The 23,133-nt window shown below is 42.4% G+C and overlaps 1 protein-coding gene across 1 annotated transcript in view; it reads right to left on the bottom strand.

Annotated features, from left to right (window-relative positions):
• The window catches only part of SPAG17 (sperm associated antigen 17), a 179,964-nt gene that overhangs the window by 45,728 nt on the left and 111,103 nt on the right, over nt 1-23,133 (bottom strand). Inside the window, exons 6-8 of the mRNA XM_040422795.1 lie at nt 3,751-3,927; nt 1,835-2,016; nt 237-395 (exon numbers count right to left, since the gene is read on the bottom strand). Of these exons, the coding sequence (XP_040278729.1) occupies nt 237-395; nt 1,835-2,016; nt 3,751-3,927 (518 nt within the window). The remainder of the gene's footprint in view (nt 1-236; nt 396-1,834; nt 2,017-3,750; nt 3,928-23,133) is intronic.

Below are 23,133 nucleotides of genomic sequence, written 5' to 3' on the forward strand. Positions count from 1 at the left end.
AGGTTCAGTGTTCATAGTCCCATGCTGTAGACCCCTGGTTAGAGGTCTCAGCTTTATGTTCTACAAATAGGACCTCATCACCCATCACACCCCTGACCGCTTCCCAATGACTCTCCTGACTGAACTGGTCATCATCACGGGGTTCACTTACTTTTTCAAACACTGTATGAAATATAACTTAACAGCATTGGTACACATCGCAGAGGATGGCGTGGAGTGCGTCTGTGACGTCTCACCTCTGGAGATGGTGGGAGCTTCTCTGGGGTCTGCTGCTTGGCTTCTGGGACGTGGAGGACCTCCATACTGCGGAGGTAATGCTGGTGCTGTCTGCGCCAATCCAGACAGTCGTACATGAGGCAGGCGACGTTCTCAAACACATCGGTGGCATACGCCAGCTGCACGGAGCAAGGAGATGACAGTATTACTACATTACCCCGTAATACTACTATTGCACTATTACTCCACACACCTGTATTACAGTCCTCTCATTATTACTCCACACACCTGTATTACTGCCCTCTCATTATTACTCCACACATCTGTGTTACTGCCCTCTCATTATTACTTCACACACCTGTATTACTGCCCTCTCATTATTACTCCACACATCTGTGTTACTGCCCTCTCATTATTACTCCACACATCTGTATTACTGCCCTCTCATTATTACTCCACACAGCTGTATTACTACCCTCTTATTATTACTCTACACACCTGTATTACAGTCCTCTCATTATTACTCCACACACCTGTATTTCTGCCCTCTCATTATTACTCCACACACCTGTATTACTGCCCTCTCATTATTACTCCACACACCTGTATTACTGCCCTCTCATTATTACTCCACACACTTGTATTACTGCCCTCTCACTATTACTCCACACACCTGTATTAGTCCTCTCATTATTACTCCACACACCTGTATTACAGTCCTCTCTTTCTTACTCCACACACCTGTATTACTACCCTCTTATTATTACTCCACACACCTGTATTACTACCTTCTTATTATTACTCCACACACCTGTAATACAGTCCTCTCATTATTACTCCACACACCTGTATTAATACCCTCTTATTATTACTCCACACACTGTATTACAGTCCTCTCATTATTACTCCACACACCTGTATTACTGCCCTCTCATTATTACTCCACACACTGTATTACTGCCCTCTCATTATTACTCCACACATCTGTGTTACTGCCCTCTCATTATTACTCCACACACCTGTATTACTGCCCTCTCATTATTACTCCACACATCTGTGTTACTGCCCTCTCATTATTACTCCACACATCTGTATTACTGCCCTCTCATTATTACTCCACACACCTGTATTTCTGCCCTCTCATTATTACTCCACACACCTGTATTACTGCCCTCTCATTATTACTCCACACACCTGTATTACTGCCCTCTCATTATTACTCCACACACTTGTATTACTGCCCTCTCACTATTACTCCACACACCTGTATTAGTCCTCTCATTATTACTCCACACACCTGTATTACTACCCTCTTATTATTACTCCACACACCTGTATTACTACCTTCTTATTATTACTCCACACACCTGTATTACAGTCCTCTCATTATTACTCCACACACCTGTATTAATACCCTCTTATTATTACTCCACACACTGTATTACAGTCCTCTCATTATTACTCCACACACCTGTATTACAGTCCTCTCATTATTACTTCACACACCTGTATTATAGTCCTCTCATTATTACTCCATACTGCTGTATTATTACCCTCTTATTATTACTCCACACACCTGTATTACTACGCTCTCATCCCTATTCCACCCTTTCCTGACCTGCACCTCCACGTTACTCCAGTCACTGGGTTGGCTGCCTTCTTTCACCAGGTACTGCAGTCTGGCCACCTGGCTGAGGGGTGATCCCGCTTTCCCGGTGTCCAGGATGGGTTCCAGGTATTTCCAGAATGTATCCAGAGATTTCCTGAGCGTCTCTTTCCTCTGCTTCTCGGCTTCTAGAACTGAGATGATGAGATTCTCTATAACATGGACATACCCCTGTCCTGAGTCACCTGCACCACAAGGACGGTCCGTGTGTGGAGGGTGTAAGGGCTGATTGGCACGGTCCGTGTGACGGCCGCATCTCCTGGGGCCCACAGTGATTGACGATACAGTCAGTTCATCTGTGAGTACAGCGCAATAGACCCGCCATCAGATAGGATCTCACAGTATCATAAATTACTGTGATGCAGTCGGGTTGTGTGAATCAGCCCTTAGTATAATCTGCACCGTCGGGCACTCCCCTGCATGCGGCACCCAAACCCCCATGTGCTTGAGGCACTGGAATAACACATAGCCCCGCCCCCTCCTGGAGCTTGAGGACCTGTACAGTACCTAGGTCGGCGGTGGTCCATCCTTCAAGCTGGGACAACTAGTTTGTTCGTCCAATGAAACTTTAAGTAACTTTTTTATATAATCTCAGTTTCTTAAATTTTTTAAGATCTCTGCTTGCTGGATGTGAAAGGGAATAACGATGGTTCCATCCAAAGACTTACAGAGCCGCGCATCGGCGTCAACTGGACATCTTCAGGATGACTCTTAAGCTCCTTCATGTAGCATGAATGTTGCCATTCACTGACAGCAAGCAAAAATCATAACAAATAGGGACACTGACAGGCCTTCTGAGCATAGTTAGCTCTTTATATGCCCCCCTAGGTCTTATAATAAGTTCCCAATTCATATAAGTATTATCCCTGTGCGCATTATAAAACGTTAAAAATAATCTTTATAATCACCTCTCCTTTCTGCCCAAGGGACGTTCTTTGTGGCGCATTTGTGCCCAGCCGCGTCCCAACTGCCGGGTCCTTAGACACGCCCATCTCATTAGTATTCACTTGGCGCAATGTGATCCCGGCGAGCGAGGGTGCCGGGCGCATGCGCATGATCTCCGAATGTCGGGGACTGAGAAATACCGCCCAGCGAAGTGAATACTAATGAGATGGGCGTGTCTAAGGACCCGGCAGTTGGGACGCGGCTGGGCACAAATGCGCCGCAAAGAACGCCCCTTGGGCAGAAAGGAGAGGTGATTATAAAGATTATTTTTAACGTTTTAGAATGCGCACAGGGATAATACTTATATGAATTGGGAACTTATTATAAGACCTAGGGGGGCATATAAAGAGCTAACTATGCTCAGAAGGCCTGTCAGTGTCCCTTTAAACACAAAATGTATAAGAAATCTGCGAAAATGTCGTTCAGTGTTTCTGAATCCTACAAAAGAAAACTCGTCCTTCACGCGCAGCTTTTTTGGCAGTTCTAAAAAAATAAAACGCCATAAAAACTGCTTGCTTTTTTCTGCACACGGCGCGTGTTTCTGCTGCAGTTTTACTGGTGTTTTTTTGTTAACATTTGATGGTGTTTTTTTTTCTGGTGCTTTTTCCCCTGTAAAAGAGGAGATAAAAAATGCCTGAAAAAAAGACACAAAAAATGTCACCAGATTAAAAAACACCAGGAGTAAAATAAAAAAATACAAAAAACTCCAAAGCGCTATATGTCTTCCATTTAATACTTCCCAGAGACTTCCCGCTAACATCCGGAGCTGGGAGCGTTTCTGCCGTTAAAAATGTAAAAGTGCAGAATAAAGCAACTGAAACCCCGTGTGTGAATTCACCCGAAGAGCCGGGAAGAGAACATTCTACAGAAAAATAAAGGAGCGGAGGCAGAAAAGGGGAAAATATGAGAAGATCGGCACCAACCGTCTGGAGCGCAGCCGGGCTCCACCTGATCAGCCGGCGAACCGCCATATATCTGAGACGAGATCCTGATGACACTGGACACATGGACGCCGAGATCAGCCAAGAGAGCAACGATCTGCGGGTGATACACTCCAAGAACGATGATGTAGTGCTGAGCACCGTCATCAGGCTCATCATCTGTAAATACAACCGCCAGGTCAGAGCTACTGCACCGCCACACACAACAGTCACCACATACTAGAGCAACTCGCAGAACTAATACTACACATAGGGGCAGTATTATAGTAGTTATATTCTTGTACATAGGAGCAGTATTATAGTAGTTATATTCTTGTACATAGGAGGCAGTATTATAGTAGTTATATTCCTGTACATAGGAGGCAGTATTATAGTAGTTATATTCTTGTACATAGGAGCAGTATTATAGCAGTTATATTCTTGTACATAGGAGGCAGTATTATAGCAGTTATATTCTTGTACATAGGAGCAGTATTATAGCAGTTATATTCTTGTACATAGGAGCAGTATTATAGTAGTTATAGTCTTGTACATAGGGGCAGTATTATAGTAGTTATATTCTTGTACATAGGAGCAGTATTATAGTAGTTATATTCTTGTACATAGAAGCAGTATTATAGTAGTTATATTCCTGTACATAGGAGGCAGTATTATAGTAGTTATATTCTTGTACATAGGAACAGTATTATAGTAGTTATATTCTTGTACATAGGAGCAGTATTATAGTAGTTATATTCCTGTACATAGGAGCAGTATTATAGCAGTTATATTCTTGTATATAGGAGCAGTATTATAGTAGTTATATTCCTGTACATAGGAGCAGTATTATAGTAGTTATATTCTTGTATATAGGAGCAGTATTATAGTAGTTATATTCTTGTACATAGGAGTAGTATTATAGTAGTTATATTCTTGTACATAGGAGGCAGTATTATAGTAGTTATATTCTTGTACATAGGAGGCAGTATTATAGCAGTTATATTCTTGTATATAGGAGCAGTATTATAGTAGTTATATTCTTGTACATAGGAGCAGTATTATAGCAGTTATATTCTCGTACATAGGAGCAGTATTATAGTAGTTATATTCTTGTACATAGGAGGCAGTATTATAGTAGTTATATTCTTGTACATAGGAGCAGTATTATAGTAGTTATATTCTCGTACATAGGAGCAGTATTATAGTAGTTATATTCTTGTACATAGGAGGCAGTATTATAGTAGTTATATTCTTGTATATAGGAGCAGTATTATAGTAGTTATATTCTTGTACATAGGAGGCAGTATTATAGCAGTTATATTCTTGTACATAGGAGCAGTATTATAGTAGTTATATTCTTGTACATAGGAGCAGTATTATAGTAGTTATATTCTTGTACATAGGAGGCAGTATTATAGTAGTTATATTCTTGTACATAGGAGGCAGTATTATAGTAGTTATATTCTTGTACATAGGAGCAGTATTATAGTAGTTATATTCTTGTACATAGGAGGCAGTATTATAGTAGTTATATTCTTGTACATAGGAGCAGTATTATAGTAGTTATATTCTTGTACATAGGAGCAGTATTATAGTAGTTATATTCTTGTATATAGGAGGCAATTTTTATTGGTATAAAACAAACATAAATGCAGAAATACTTTTTCATCATAATAAATCAGACTTTTTCATCATTCAGTATAAATTATACATGTTCATCAGGAAATAAAATGCATATTAACTGTAACTTAAAAGCACATTTTAGCTAAAGCAGAAAAAGAAGAAAAGTAAAATAAAATAAGAAAACAAACACAGTTACATCGTACACTTGAACCGTCAGTCTAGATGGACGTTCCTCCATAGTTTTATATTTTCCCCTTTTTTCCTGACCTCTAATGACCGGATCCACCTGAGTTCTGACATGATGAGGGTTATAGCTGTGGTATGATGGAATGGTTCGTTATGGATGGACACTCGGGTTCTGGTTTGCCAGTGGTAATATTTGATGACGGTGATTATCAGATACATGGTCCCCCGGTCGATGTTATTCACATGAGATGTGACACCATAAATAATTTCTGGGTATTTTAGGGACTGTAATGATGGGATTTTTAGCTTGGCGGATATGTCATGCCAGATTGTCCGCCCACCCCAGCACTCCGATATAAAATGGAGCATAGTCTCCTCCTGCTGACAACCTAAGGGACACATGCGATCTGACACACTGAGGAATTTTAGATTCCCCCTGACAAAGAGTTTTCCCTGCAATGAGAGCCAGCCAATATCACAGAACTTAGGGGGCAGCCTTGGTCCATTCAGAAGCCTCAGACTATCCTGTAAGGTTGAGGTTGGACAGTCTGGAAGTGCTAGCTGTAAACAGTAGAAGGTCCTACATACTCTGGAGTATAGATCTTTCCTGGTTTTACTCTCAATGAAAGACTTGTCTATACCCCATTTCTTCAGACATCTTACACCATAGTCCAGGTACTGGGGGAGGAAGTCACGAGTCAATCGGCCCCTCTTGAGACTGCCGCCTCGCATCCAAGGTTCTGCAAAAGGCAATATCCAATCCCTGATACTATTCACCCACAGGGAGCTGTTGTTTGAGTCCAGGTCACCAAAATTAACTTTAAGAAACATGGAGTCAAAGAAAACCCTTGGATTTAACATATCCAGCCCACCCTCTCTCCTCTGTAGGTAGGTGATCCCTCTTTTTACTGGGTTCAACCTGTTCCCCCATAACAGCTGGAAGAACAGGCTAAAGAGCCTAGCCGAGAAAGATTCTGGCAAAGGAAAGACGACAGAGACGTACAAGAAGACAGGGATCAGGTAAGTCTTCAGCATAGTAACCCTCTATAGGTCAGCCTCCAGTTCTTCCATCGCTGAACCTTTATATTTCCGGCATCCAACTTTTCCTCCCAATTTAGTTTGGCATTATCTTCCCTACCAAATTTAACCCCGAGGATTTTAATATGGGTGGAGGCCTTCGCAAACTGTGGCAGATCAAAATCAGGGTCAGTATCCGATGTCCAGAAAGCTTGACTCTTCTCAAGGTTGACCAGAGACCCTGAGGCCTCCGAGTAGCTTCTGATGGCTGCCGACAACATCTCCACCTCACGAGGCTCAGATATCACCACAGTCACATCATCCGCGTAGGCAACAACACTCAGGGGCAGGCAATGGGGGACCGGCACCCCCTGAAAATCACACTCCTGCAGTGACCTCAGGAACGGGTCCAAGGCAAACACATACAGCAGTGGACTCAGCGGGCAACCCTGTCTCACCCCAGCCTCAACCCTGAACGTGTCACCCTGCCAACCATTGATTAGAGGAAAGCTCTCAGCCTCTCTGTACAAAGTTCTCAGCCAATCTACAAATTGTCCCGGAATGCCGTACTTTGATAAAGTGGCCTATAGATACTCGTGGTCTACTCTGTCAAAGGCTTTAGCCTGGTCCAGACCTAAAACATATCTCCCACACCTCAGAGCTTTACATCTCTCAAACATCTCCCTTATCGAGATGACTGCTCCAGAGATGTTCCGCCCTTTTACTGTGCCAAACTGACAGCCTGCCAACAGTGCCCGGGACAAACAAACTAACCTAGAGAACAGAATTTTTGCCAAAATCTTCCTGTCGACATTCAAGAGGGCAATTGGCCTCCAGTTCTTGATGTCACTCGGCTCTTTACCTTTAGACAGCAGAATTAACGAGGACACCCTCATGGACGGAGGCATCAGGTGATTTTCTAAACAATTTTTGTACACATCCACGAGGATTGGAGCTAAGTGGTCTCTGAACTTCTTATAAAATTCTGCAGTAATACCGTCTGGACCTGGTGCCTTCTTCAGATGTAATTTATCAATGGCCACTTTAACCTCCTCCACCGTTATTTCTGCTGTTAAAGGAGAAAAGTCCAAATCTCTAGTATCAGGCCCTGGAGTTGCCTCCAAAAATTGGGTCACTTTTTCCTTATCCAAAGCCTTCCTCTGAAACAAGTCAGCATAGTAGCATCTCACCACCCCCAGGATACCCTCCCGAGATTCTTGTAAAACACCCTGGGAGTCAGTGAGACCTGTGATCAGTTTTTTAGCTACGCGCTCCCGGCAGTTCTCAAAGGGATCAGGAGCCCCTAAGGACCCATAATCCTGTTCAGCTACCAGGGAGGTGTACCTGCTGTACTGATACTGCCTTATCTCAGATTTCAGCCGGTCAATCCTTTGTTGGTCATCCCCACCCATCGAATAGAGTGACTCCAATTCTTTGCGCAGTCTCAGATACTGGCCATACTTACTCTTCCCCTTCTTAACTGACAGTCTCTGTAAGAGGGACCTGATCTCCTCCTTGACATCCTCCCACCAGTCAGCCATGTTCTCATAGAAATCCACTCTGTCAAGTTGGTTCTGAAAGAAAGAGTGAATGTATTCCTGGACAGAGCTATCATCTAAAAGACTAGCGTTCAGTTTCCATAGCCCTCTACCAAGATCTGGATGCTTAGTGGCGCCCAAACAAAAGTACAAGGCCAAATGGTCAGAATACGGGACTGTCTTTTCCCCTCTTTCACTGATGGCTTCAGTAGGACTCACCAGAGCCAGATCTATCCTACTACTGCGTCCTGCACAGGTGTAAGTGAACTTTGGACGCCTACCACCCTGTACAAAAACATCAGACAGGCCGGCATGCAGAATAATGTTGTTTAGGACCTTACAGTCCCTAGTAAGGGGTCTACCACTAGGCCTGTCACTGGTTGTAGTGGTGGCATTAAAGTCTCCAGCCATGATAATAGGAATAGATGTGAATAAGTATGGCTTAACATCATTAAAAAGCTGAGTCCTTTCACTCACTGTCTGTGGCCCATAGACGTTAATAAGCCGGAGTCTTCTACCTCGGATGGTAATCTCTAGCAGAAGGCACCTTCCCATCGAGATCTCCGTTAGTCTATGTACAATTACATCATGGGTGTTAAACAAGATAGAGACCCCGGCATAAGGCTCCACAGACATCGACCAAAAGGACGGACCAGACCAGGGCCGGTACAAGGCAGGGGCCGAAGGAGCGGGTGCCCTGGGCGCTACCATTTGCGGACAGGAGGGGGGCGCAGGTGAAGTGCCAGCAGCAGTGGCGTCGCCAGGGGGGGGCCAGAGGGGGCCACGGCCCCCCCCTACATCATGCTGTGCCCCCCCATGTGCCCCCCCAACTAAAATGACCCCCCCCCCCCAAGTGAGCAGCCGCCGCCGGGCACAGGGAGATGAGCGCTTCCATTGCGCTCATCTCCATTGTAAACTGTCTGTGCCAGCGGAGGTGCAGGGGAGGGAGAGGCGTGTCCCTTCCCTTTCCTCTGATAGGCTGCAGGCAGGCACCGAAGTGGAGGAGAGGCCCCGCCCCCTAATTACTCCTGTTTACCTTTCTAAAGCTAAAGGACCTTTGATGATGTCATCACAGGTCCTGTAAGGGAACTGCACAGTGTAAAGTGTAGTTCCCAGGTTAGAACAGTGCATCTGCCAGGACCTGTGATGACATCATCTTCAACATCACAGGTCCTGCAGAATCTAGCAAAGGAACTGCACCAAAAATGGTGTAGTTCCTAGGTTTCAAAGGTACATCTGCCAGGACCTGTGATGACATCATCACAGGTCCTTCAACCCCTAACAGCAAGTATTAAAAGTTCACAAGCAGCTCTGTATTGATCCATACAGACTGGAATGGAGAGGTAAGAGGAGGTCCTCCACTTTTCATCATTTACCCCCCCTCCATGCCCTGTTTTTACTCATTGCTCACTCATGTATACTACTTCAGACAGTTACCACTACCTCATGTACCTCACAGTGACTATAATGCATAACTGACCACATATTTCTATAAACACTGCATCTACAGTATTATACCTTCTATGTGTCACATCAATACACTGCTCTGTATATATATATATATATATATATATATATATACACACATACATGCACACACACTGCATATATTACACAGTATTATACATGCAATATGTACAGATATATAGTATATACCGCAGTGCACTGATATGTGAGGTATGAGGTATAATAGATGCAGTGTGTACAGATATATAGTATATACAGCAGTGTACTGATATGTGAGGTACGAGGTATAATAGATGCAGTGTGTACAGGTATATAGTATATACCGCAGTGCACTGATATGTGAGGTACGAGGTATAATAGATGCAGTGTGTACAGATATATAGTATATACAGCAGTGTACTGATATGTGAGGTACGAGGTGTCAATACACTGCTGTATTTACTATATACCTGTACACACTGCATCTATTATACCTCGTACCTCACATATTACACTACTGTATATACCTGTACACACTGCATATATTATACCCCGTACCTCACATATCAGTACACTGCTGTATTTACTATATACCTGTACACACTGCATCTATTATACCTCGTACCTCACATATTACACTACTGTATATACTGTATACACTGCATATATTATACCCCGTACCTCACATATCAGTACACTGCTGTATATACTATATACCTGTACACACTGCGTCTATTATACCTCGTACCTCACATATCAGTACACTGCTGTATATACTATATACCTGTACACACTGCGTCTATTATACCTCGTACCTCACATATTACACTACTGTATATATTGTATACACTGCATATATTATACCCCGTACCTCACATATCAGTACACTGCTGTATATACTATATACCTGTACACACTGCATATATTATACCCCGTACCTCACATATCAGTACACTGCTGTATATACTATATACCTGTACACACTGCATATATTATACCCCGTACCTCACATATCAGAACACTAGGGAATATACTATATACCTGTACACACTGCATCTATTATACCGCGTACCTCACATAACTGTACACTGCTGTATATAATATACATCTGCATCTATTATACCTCTTTTGTGTGCCAGGGCTGTTTTGTAATCCCATTCCGGCCCTGATGGCATAAATTATAAAACGCAGCAGCAAGAATAGTTCATGGAACAAAGGGAGGGGCTATAAAAGGGGAATGGGGGCCCAATTTAGATTCCTGCTATGGGGCCCAGTGATTTTTATGTACGCCCCTGGCTGCAGGCACTAGGCCGGCAGCCTATCAGAGGCCGGCGCAATGACGTCATCGTGCCGCCTGAGCCTTACATTACAGCGTGGGACACAGGAAGAGGCTGCATCGCATCGCTGACACTTAGGTAAGTATAAGTGGTTTTTTTTTGGTTTTTTTTACAATAGTGTTACTGGCACATTGGGGGGGCTTATTACAAAACTGGCACATGATGATGGGGGGGAACTTTATAGTGTCTGTGACTTTCAAAGTCCCACAGTCCTTTGTTCTATTGCTTTAAGTATATTCTTGTTTTGAAACAACATTGATTCTTTCTTAAAAACGGGGGGGGGGGGGGGCGCAGTTTGCCATCTTCGCCCTGGGCACCAAATGGCCTTGTCCCAGCCCTGGACCAGACTGCCACTCTCGCTCTGCCTCTCGTATGAGACCTGAGGTGTTTAAGCGTGTCTCTTGCAAGAAAAACACATCGGCCTTGAGGTATCTCAGGTGTTCGTAGACGGCATGTCTGGTCTTTCTAGCTCTAATACTATTCACATTGCTGGTGACCACTTTAAGATGGAAGTCTGCCATCAGGAGAAGAAGAAGAAAGATAACCCCCATCATCATAAATCAGGGTCAGAGTTTTCTTGCTGACTACCAGTTTCCATATCCCATACAGCCTGTGACTCGGCATGAAGAGGTCTCCTTTTTGTGGGAGGATCCCCTCCTGGGTCGCCATCATACGCTTCAGCTCTCTCTCTATTTCTGCCTCTCCATCTGACTCGGAGAGCACACCGTATCTGTTGGTTGTTACAGTTCCATCAGCCTGCCTGTCCACTCTCATTTTAGTGGGTTTTTGGACGGTGGTCCATTCACCCTCAGGCCTGCGGCTGGACTTATCTTTTTTCCGTTTAAGGATTTTATTTTCCCCAGTGGTGGGTGTTGGGGCAGGGGAGGAGACAGACACTGGATGCTCTACAGGCTGCTCCACAACCTCCATGTCCCCCTCGGCGTTACCTGCCTGCGGGTGGTCCGGCACAGTATCATTCATGTGTGGGGTCTCTGGCACTGTGTATAATGACCCTGACAATAGCGCCTCCTCCTCCTGCTCCTCATCTGGGACATCTGCCCCTTCCACCAAGTCCTCATCAGGGAGATTTCTACAGATGTTATGCCATGCTTCAGGACAGTCTCTGTGGGGGTGACCGATGTTACCGCACAGGTTACACCTTATGTTCTGGCAGGTGGCGCTCACATGGCCGATGTCCCCGCACAGGCTGCACTTCATCATGGTGCAGACACTCGCCACGTGACCTGATTTCCCACACTTGAAGCATAGCCTGGGCTGACCAGCATAGAAACAAACCCCTTTCTCCCGGCCAATGAAGAAGGAATTGGGAAGGTGATGGGTGATGTTCTGGTGCTGGTGTAATGTAACCAGGACCCTCCATCCCCCAGTCCAGATTCCATCCTCATCCCTGGTCTTGGTCAGGTTTGACTTGAGGTCGCAATGCCTCCTGAGCCAGATAATAATATCCTGAGGGGGGACAGACTCGTTCCAGAAAATGATGGTGACATTTACAGTGTCAGGCTTAGAGATGGGAATGAAGCTGAACTTGTTCCACCCCTCAGTATCTCTGACCCGGGTGTAGAGAACCCAGAACCGGTCCAGATCAGACATGAGCTTGAAGCTAATATCATAGCCCTGTCTGTCTGGGAGGTTTATTACTGCCAGGATGTTGGCTGGCAGGAAGCCCATCTGGGTGCACAACATGTCTCTGACCACACACCTTCTGTCAGGGAGATCTTCTTTTGCCCCTTTATGTCTAAACCTGACAACGTTCCTTCTCTTGAAGGCCTGGCCTGTGTATTTGGCGTTAGAGGGAAATGATGGAGAACCCCGACTCCAAGCATTCCCAGATGTCTGACCAGTACCAGTATCCTGCGGGGGGCGACGTGTGGGCTGCTGACCGCCCGTACTGTGGGACTCTGCTGCCTGTGGTGTAACTAAAGGGGGGAACTCCTCAGCCTGAGACTGCACTGCCCCCTCCCCACCATCAATACCAGGGTTCTCTATGTTCCCAGCAGCCATAGATGACTCCTCCGCTGGAACATTATCACCCACAGAGACATCAGCAACATCAGACATGGCAGCCATAGAGGACTCCTCCACTGGGACATTATCACACACAGAAATATCAGCGACATCAGACATCTCAGCAGCCATAGAGGACTCCTCAGCTGGGACATTATCATCCACAGAGACATCAGACATCTCAGCAGCATTACAGTCCTCAGTATTAACCCCCTGCACCCCACAGTCCTGAGCGTCCTGCTCAGACACACCCTGAGGTGCTGCTACAGTGTTACTTGTAGGTGTCAGTCCACAGTCCTCCTGCAGTGCACTGCCTCCTGGGACTTGTGGTGTCTGCACTGCCACTTCATTGCTGTCATCAGGTAAGAGTCCACAGTTTTCATTTTGTGCAGTACTTACTGCTGGGACTTGTAGTACCTCACCGGGGGCTGATGCAGGACTTGGCTCTTGTTTCTTAGATGTACTTTTCTTGTACAACTCTCTCTCCTCAAAGGGAAGAGTTGCTGGCTGTAATATGGGTCTTACGTGGGACTGCAGGGTTTCAGACCTAGATGTTGATTTGGTCCCAGAGTTTTTGTCCTTCTCAAACCTCTGCTGGTTCTGGTATGTCTCTCCCACTGGTCCCATTTTCTCCAAGACAGAGTCGATCTCCTGCGCATTGTCAGCGAGTTCCTTGGCCAGTGAGTCCAGCTTCTTGTCCAGTAAGGCCTGCTTCCCTGGGTTTGCAGCCTTTAGTTTGTATGTGCAGTTTATCTGTTTCTGCAGGTACAGCTTATGCTTCTTCAGCGTCTCCATTCTCCTCACCAGTGCTGGGATCTGCTCAGCCAGGTGGAGCTCAGGTGGCTGCTCTGGAGGCCTCTGATTGCTGCTGGGGAGTTTTGCAGGCTGTTTGTTTGCAGTACAGGTTTCTGTCTGTCCTGGAACAAGAATCTTCATTTTTGGTGCAGAGCCTCGCAGTCCCTGGAGTTTTGCGGCTGCTGTCACTGCTCTTGGGTCACAATCTCCTGGTGGGCGACTGGATCCCGGCTGTGTAGCAGAGACGGTACTGGTAGCACCTTGAGGTCTTCCTCCATTACTGCCTTTGATCTCCTTCACAGCTTGCATGCCCCCAGACTTTCTGCGCTCAGAACCTATCACCACATGCTGCTGCAGATTCTCCTGGATGGTTTGCTTTTCCAGAGATGTCCTCCTCAGCCTCCCCGGGGTGGAGGTGGATTGTCCACCTGAGGCCGGCAATGGAGATTGTCTCAGCTCCTGCACACTCTGCACGGTTCTTACTTCTGGACTCTCCAACACTTTGGTCTTGCACACAGGTGACCCTTCATTCACACTGGCAGGTGGTTTCACCGGACACTTACTTTTTCCTTCTTCTTCTCTTACGCTGGAACTGGTACTGCTGACATACTTTCTGTCCATAGAAACTTTGGGATTTACATCCCCTGACGGAGTTGTCTGGGTGCTTCCCAGATTTGGCCTAGAAGCCTGGGCCTTGCTTGGGGAGCTTCCCCCCCGGGGGTGGCCACTCCCTGGACTTTCTCCAGACATCAAAAGCCTCAGGAGAGCTCCTGACACACAACCTCTCAGCAAGGAGGCAGTATTATAGTAGTTATATTATTGTACATAGGAGCAGTATTATAGTAGTTATATTCTTGTACATAGGAGCAGTATTATAGTAGTTATATTCCTGTACATAGGAGCAGTATTATAGTAGTTATATTCTTGTACATAGGAGCAGTATTATAGTAGTTATATCCTTGTACATAGGAGGCAGTATTATAGTAGTTATATTCCTGTACATAGGAGGCAGTATTATAGTAGTTATATTCCTGTACATAGGAGCAGTATTATAGTAGTTATATTCTTGTACATAGGAGGCAGTATTATAGTAGTTATATTCTTGTACATAGGAGCAGTATTATAGTAGTTATATTCTTGTACATAGGAGCAGTATTATAGTAGTTATATTCCTGTACATAGGAGGCAGTATTATAGTAGTTATATTCTTGTACATAGGAGCAGTATTATAGTAGTTATATTCCTGTACATAGGAGCAGTATTATAGTAGTTATATTCCTGTACATAGGAGGCAGTATTATAGTAGTTATATTCTTGTACATAGGAGCAGTATTATAGTAGTTATATTCTTGTACATAGGAGCAGTATTATAGTAGTTATATTCTTGTACATAGGAGCAGTATTATAGTAGTTATATTCTTGTACATAGGAGCAGTATTATAGTAGTTATATTCTTGTACATAGGAGGCAGTATTATAGTAGTTATATTCCTGTACATAGGAGGCAGTATTATAGTAGTTATATTCTTGTACATAGGAGCAGTATTATAGTAGTTATATTCTTGTACATAGGAGGCAGTATTATAGTAGTTATATTCTTGTACATAGGAGCAGTATTATAGTAGTTATATTCTTGTACATAGGAGCAGTATTATAGTAGTTATATTCTTGTACATAGGAGGCAGTATTATAGTAGTTATATTCTTGTACACAGGAGCAGTATTATAGTAGTTATATTCTTGTACATAGGAGCAGTATTATAGTAGTTATATTCTTGTATATAGGAGCAGTATTATAGTAGTTATATTCTTGTACATAGGAGCAGTATTATAGTAGTTATATTCTTGTACATAGGAGGCAGTATTATAGTAGTTATATTCTTGTACATAGTAGGCAGTATTATAGTAGTTATATTCTTGTACATAGGAGCAGTATTATAGTAGTTATATTCTTGTACATAGGAGGCAGTATTATAGTAGTTATATTCTTGTACATAGGAGCAGTATTATAGTAGTTATATTCTTGTACATAGGAGGCAGTATTATAGTAGTTATATTCTTGTATATAGGAGCAGTATTATAGTAGTTATATTCTTGTACATAGGAGGCAGTATTATAGTAGTTATATTCTTGTACATAGGAGCAGTATTATAGTAGTTATATTCTTGTACATAGGAGCAGTATTATAGTAGTTATATTCTTGTACATAGGAGCAGTATTATAGTAGTTATATTCTTGTACATAGGAGCAGTATTATAGTAGTTATATTCCTGTACATAGGAGGCAGTATTATAGTAGTTATATTCTTGTACATAGGAGCAGTATTATAGTAGTTATATTCTTGTACATAGGAGGCAGTATTATAGTAGTTATATTCTTGTACATAGGAGCAGTATTATAGTAGTTATATTCTTGTACATAGGAGCAGTATTATAGTAGTTATATTCTTGTACATAGGAGGCAGTATTATAGTAGTTATATTCTTGTACATAGTAGGCAGTATTATAGTAGTTATATTCTTGTACATAGGAGCAGTATTATAGTAGTTATATTCTTGTACATAGGAGGCAGTATTATAGTAGTTATATTCTTGTACATAGGAGCAGTATTATAGTAGTTATATTCTTGTACATAGGAGGCAGTATTATAGTAGTTATATTCTTGTATATAGGAGCAGTATTATAGTAGTTATATTCTTGTACATAGGAGGCAGTATTATAGTAGTTATATTCTTGTACATAGTAGGCAGTATTATAGTAGTTATATTCTTGTACATAGGAGCAGTATTATAGTAGTTATATTCTTGTACATAGGAGCAGTATTATAGTAGTTATATTCTTGTACATAGGAGCAGTATTATAGTAGTTATATTCTTGTACATAGGAGGCAGTATTATAGTAGTTATATTCTTGTACATAGGAGCAGTATTATAGTAGGTATATTCTTGTATATAGGAGCAGTATTATAGTAGTTATATTCCTGTACATAGGAGGCAGTATTTTAGTAGTTATATTCTTGTACATAGGAGGCAGTATTATAGTAGTTATATTCTTGTACATAGGAGGCAGTATTATAGTAGTTATATTCTTGTACATAGGAGCAGTATTATAGTAGTTATATTCCTGTACATAGGAGCAGTATTATAGTAGTTATATTCTTGTACATAGGAGCAGTATTATAGTAGTTATATTCTTGTATATAGGAGCAGTATTATAGTAGTTATATTCTTGTACATAGGAGGCAGTATTATAGTAGTTATATTCTTGTACATAGGAGCAGTATTATAGTAGTTATATTCTTGTACATAGGAGGCAGTATTATAGTAGTTATATTCTTGTACACAGGAGCAGTATTATAGTAGTTATATTCTTGTACATAGGAGCAGTATTATAGTAGTTATATTCTTGTACATAGGAGGCAGTATTATAGTAGTTATATTCCTGTACATAGGAGCAGTATTATAGTAGTTATATTCTTGTACATAGGAGCAGTATTATAGTAGTTATATTCTTGTACATAGAAGGCAGTATTATAGTAGTTATATTCTTGTACATAGGAGCAGTATTATAGTAGTTATATTCTTGTACATAGGAGCAGTATTATAGTAGTTATATTCTTGTACATAGGAGGCAGTATTATAGTAGTTATATTCTTGTACATAGGAGCAGTATTATAGTAGGTATATTCCTGTACATAGGAGGCAGTATTATAGTAGTTACATTCTTGTACATAGGAGGCAGTATTATAGTAGTTATATTCTTGTACATAGGAGCAGTATTATAGTAGTTATATTCTTGTACATAGGAGCAGTATTATAGTAGTTATATTCTTGTACATAGGAGGCAGTATTATAGTAGTTATATTCTTGTACATAGGAGGCAGTATTATAGTAGTTATATTCTTGTACATAGGAGCAGTATTATAGTAGTTATATTCTTGTACATAGGAGCAGTATTATAGTAGTTATATTCTTGTACATAGGAGCAGTATTATAGTAGTTATATTCTTGCACATAGGAGGCAGTATTATAGTAGTTATATTCTTGTACATAGGAGCAGTATTATAGTAGTTATATTCTTGCACATAGGAGGCAGTATTATAGTAGTTATATTCTTGTACATAGGAGCAGTATTATAGTAGTTATATTCTTGTACATAGGAGGCAGTATTATAGTAGTTATATTCTTGTACATAGGAGGCAGTATTATAGTAGGTATATTCTTGTACATAGGAGGCAGTATTATAGTAGGTATATTCTTGTACATAGGAGCAGTATTATAGTAGTTATAGTCTTGTACATAGGGGCAGTATTATAGTAGTTATATTCTTGTACATAAGAGCTGTATTATAGTAGTTATATTCCTGTACATAGGAGCAGTATTATAGTAGTTATATTCTTGTACATAAGAGCAGTATTATAGTAGTTATATTCTTGTACATAGGAGCAGTATTATAGTAGTTATATTCCTGTACATAGGAGGCAGTATTATAGTAGTTATATTCCTGTACATAGGAGGCAGTATTATAGTAGTTATATTCTTGTACATTTGAGCAGTATTATAGTAGTTATATTCTTGTACATAGGAGCAGTATTATAGTAGTTATATTCTTGTACATAGGAGCAGTATTATAGTAGTTATATTCTTGTACATAGGAGGCAGTATTATAGTAGTTATATTCTTGTACATAGGAGGCAGTATTATAGTAGTTATATTCTTGTACATAGGAGCAGAATTATAGTAGTTATATTACTGTACATAGGAGCAGTATTATAGTAGTTATATTCTTGTACATAGGAGGCAGTATTATAGTAGTTATATTCTTGTACATAGGAGCAGTATTATAGTAGTTATATTCTTGTACATAGGGGGCAGTATTATAGTAGTTATATTCTTGTACATAGGAGGCAGTATTATAGTAGTTATATTCTTGTACATAGGAGCAGTATTATAGTAGTTATATTCTTGTACATAGGGGGCAGTATTATAGTAGTTATATTCTTGTACATAGGAGGCAGTATTATAGTAGTTATATTCTTGTACATAGGAGGCAGTATTATAGTAGTTATATTCCTTTTATATAGGAGGCAGTATTATAGTAGTTATATTCCTGTACATAGGAGGCAGTATTATAGTAGTTATATTCTTGTACATAGGAGGCAGTATTATAGTAGTTATATTCTTGTACATAGGAGCAGTATTATAGTAGTTATATTCCTGTACATAGGAGCAGTATTATAGTAGTTATATTCTCGTACATAGGAGCAGTATTATAGTAGTTATATTCTCGTACACAGGAGGCAGTATTATAGCAGTTATATTCTTGTACATAGGAGCAGTATTATAGTAGTTATATTCTCGTACACAGGAGGCAGTATTATAGCAGTTATATTCTTGTACATAGGAGCAGTATTATAGTAGTTATATTCTTGTACATAGGAGGCAGTATTATAGTAGTTATATTCTTGTACATAGGAGCAGTATTATAGTAGTTATATTCTTGTACATAGGAGGCAGTATTATAGTAGTTATATTCTTGTACATAGGAGCAGTATTATAGTAGTTATATTCTTGTACATAGGAGCAGTATTATAGTAGTTATATTCTCGTACATAGGAGGCAGTATTATAGTAGTTATATTCTTGTACATAGGAGCAGTATTATAGTAGTTATATTCTCGTACACAGGAGGCAGTATTATAGTAGTTATATTCTTGTACACAGGAGGCAGTATTATAGTAGTTATATTCTTGTACACAGGAGCAGTATTATAGCAGTTATATTCCTGTACATAGGAGCAGTATTATAGTAGTTTTATTCCTGTACATAGGAGCAGTATTATAGTAGTTATATTATTGTACATAGGAGCAGTATTATAGCAGTTAGTGTTACTTACAGTAAAAGATCTCCTACATTCTACTTGCCTATATACATGTTGGTGTCTTCTTCTTCCCCTCTGCGTTTGAGATCGGTGTCTTTCTTTATAGGAGGTGGCGCATCTGCAACTTTTTTCCCTTTCGCTTTTGCAGAACCCTTTGCACTGGAAGGTTTAGCTTTAGGACTCTTTGTGACCTTCTGTTTCAGTTTGTCTTCTGGCAGCTAAGGTAGAGCATAGAAATAGCAGTACAATTAAATCTAAGTAAATCAATTTAAATCTATCTTTATATGTACAGTGATCCCTCAGGATACAATATTTTCACCATACGATGTCTCAGACTCAGATCCATCCAATCAAGGTCACTTCTCTGTATTAGTTGCTAGTTATCAGTAATATATAAGGACTTGTATTATCGATCTTACTTATCTGTTTATTGTTCTTAAATCTTCATTTTCTCTTATTTTTGATGACATTCTGGGGCTTTGGAACCAATTACTCCACTTACAATGGTTTCAACATACAATGGTCGTCCTGGAACCCATTAATATTGTATCTTGAGGGACGACTGGTATAATCATATCTATCTATCTAGATTGAGAAAGGCTCTAGTGTTGATCCGAAACGTTGCGTCCTACATGAGTGAATAAGTCTTTTGTATTTTTTATATGTAGAGTGCTGCCTTTTTGCTATTTTTGTCTATTTGGGCAATAGTCGTGTCCCATTGGGCTTGAACCTCCCTCTTTCGCCACCTTTAGTCTAGTGTTGCCCCTTTTCGGCGCGGTATCTATCTATCCATCTCCAGGTTATAGCATGTTCTATCTGGAGTCATGTCTGCAGGTTCCTCTGCCTCGTGTCTGACATCTGGCCTCCTGTAATCCTCCGGTACGCCGTCCTCTACGTTGTCCTGGCCCCTCCGGCCACCGCGGTTAATGTCACTCACCCTCCCTCACAATAACCAGGACTCATACGGCAGAGAAAGCATGGCAGCCGGTAGGTGGGAGCCTGGAGCACCTACTGTACCTTCTTCTCGGCCTCCCTCCTCTGCAGATCCTTCTGTTTGATGTTCAGGAACTGGAACTTGAGCAGCTTGGCCACCAGCGCAGGAGGCAACGTCTCCCCAGAGTCCAGTAAGGTCTTGGCAGCTTCTGTCACCTGTGGAGAAGACAGAGACGTTCTAGAAAGTTCCAGGAGACACAGTGGGGAGCACAGCTCTGTAGCATAATCCTAGGAGGGGAGAAGGAGATGGCACTGCAGCACCCTACAGGGCGAACGCAAGCACTGGCACCCCCAGAACTAATCAGCACCCAAATCCTGAATAGCAAGTGCAAAATCTGCATGTAACATGGAAGAGTCCCGCATCACATGACTTATCCTGAGACCCAGAGCTGCACTCACAGTTCAGCTGTTATATCACATCTTATACTGCATTCACACCAGAGCTGCACTCACAGTTCAGCTGTTATATCACATCTTATACTGCATTCACACCAGAGCTGCACTCACAGTTCAGCTGTTACATCACATCCTATACTGTATTCACACCAGAGCTGCACTCACAGTTCAGCTGTTACATCATATCCTATACTGTATTCACACCAGAGCTGAACTCACAGTTCAGCTGTTATATCACATCTTATACTGCATTCACACCAGAGCTGCACTCACAGTTCAGCTGTTACATCACATCCTATACTGTATTCACCTCCAGAGCTGCACTCACAATTCAGCTGTTATATCACATCTTATACTGCATTCACACCAGAGCTGCACTCACAGTTCAGCTGTTACATCACATCTTATACTCTAGTCACATCCAGAGCAGCACTCCTAATTCTGCTGTTAAATCACATCCAGAGCAGTACTCTTAATTCTGCTGTTACATCACATCCAGAGCTACAGTACAATCACAATTCTGCTGCTATATCATATTATACTTCAGTCATATGCAGAGCTGCACTCAAAATTCTGCTGTTAAATTAAGTTATACTCCATTCTCATCCAGAGCTGCACTTCACATCTGTAGTTACATCACATCCATTGCTCCAGTTACATCCAGAGCTGTGGTCATTCTTTTCCAGGTTAACCGTGGAATCGGATTTTGTTGTCATGTGAGTTCCAATAATGCAGTGTTAAATGGACACCATTGTGACTGCAGCTCTGGCAGTGACTGGAGTACCAGACGTAATATACAGGTAGATTTAAGATGTGACATTGTGTAAAGATTCTGGGCCAAATTGGAAACTTCCTTTAAGAGAACATCTCCTGCTCTGGGCCCCCGACAAGTCTGGACCCCCACAGTCTCCTTCTTGGAGGCCATCTTGCTGATTTCCGTGGGGTCCAGTTTCCCTCCTGATCCCTTTGTCTGCCCTGGAGATAAGTGACATCAGTGGTGGCTGACACTTGGGGCCACAGGCTTGGTCAGATGATGTGAGGTTGTCACCGGTGGGAGCCTGCGCCTAAGGGGAGCAACAATTCTGGGCTATAAAGAGGCCAATTAAGCCTTCAGCCGCTCCAGCAGCCGCGGCAGCCTGCGCTCCGACGTCCCGGCCTAATTGGGGTGAAATCAGTGTATTGAGTTTCCTGAGGGCGATGACAGAAGTGGGAACACACAGCTGGGTGCAGCAGATGTGGCACGGCAGACCCCCCATTTATGTCTATTGCACTTTTATGGCTGGGGGTTTTACAGCTTGTTTCCACCACATTTCGTACAACATCTGGACCTTCTCCTCTGAGCCCCCAAACCACTGCCAAATCATAAAGTAACCCCAAACTGCCCCATAAAATCTTCTGCTGACTGCGGGGGGCTGTGAACACAGCTGTAATCTCCTCTGAAGACCCTGCGCTTCTCCTCCTGGGACCCCTGTATTGTCCTCCTAACACCCCCGCTATTCTCCTCCTAACACCCCCGCCATTGTCCTCCTAACACCCCCGCTATTATCCTCCTAACACCCCCGCTATTCTCCTCCTAACACCCCCGCTATTATCCTCCTAACAACTCCGCCATTCTCCTCCTAACACCCCCGCTATTCTCCTCCTAACACCCCCGCTATTCTCCTCCTAACACCTCCGCTATTCTCCTCCTAACACCCCCGCTATTCTCCTCCTAACACCCCCGCTATTCTCCTCCTAACACCCCCGCTATTCTCCTCCTAACACCTCCGCTATTCTCCTCCTAACACCCCCGCTATTCTCCTCCTAACACCCCCGCTATTATCCTCCTAACAACTCCGCCATTCTCCTCCTAACACCCCCGCTATTCTCCTCCTAACACCCCCGCTATTCTCCTCCTAACACCTCCGCTATTCTCCTCCTAACACCCCCGCTATTCTCCTCCTAACACCCCCGCTATTCTCCTCCTAACACCCCCGCTATTCTCCTCCTAACACCTCCGCTATTCTCCTCCTAACACCCCCGCTATTCTCCTCCTAACACCCCCGCCATTCTCCTCCTAACACCCCCGCTATTCTCCTCCTAACACTCCCGCTATTCTCCTCCTAACACCCCCGCCATTCTCCTCCTAACACCCCCGCTATTCTCCTCCTAACA

This window comes from Bufo bufo, chromosome 3, assembly GCF_905171765.1.
Source record: "Bufo bufo chromosome 3, aBufBuf1.1, whole genome shotgun sequence".
Lineage (NCBI taxonomy): Eukaryota > Metazoa > Chordata > Amphibia > Anura > Bufonidae > Bufo > Bufo bufo.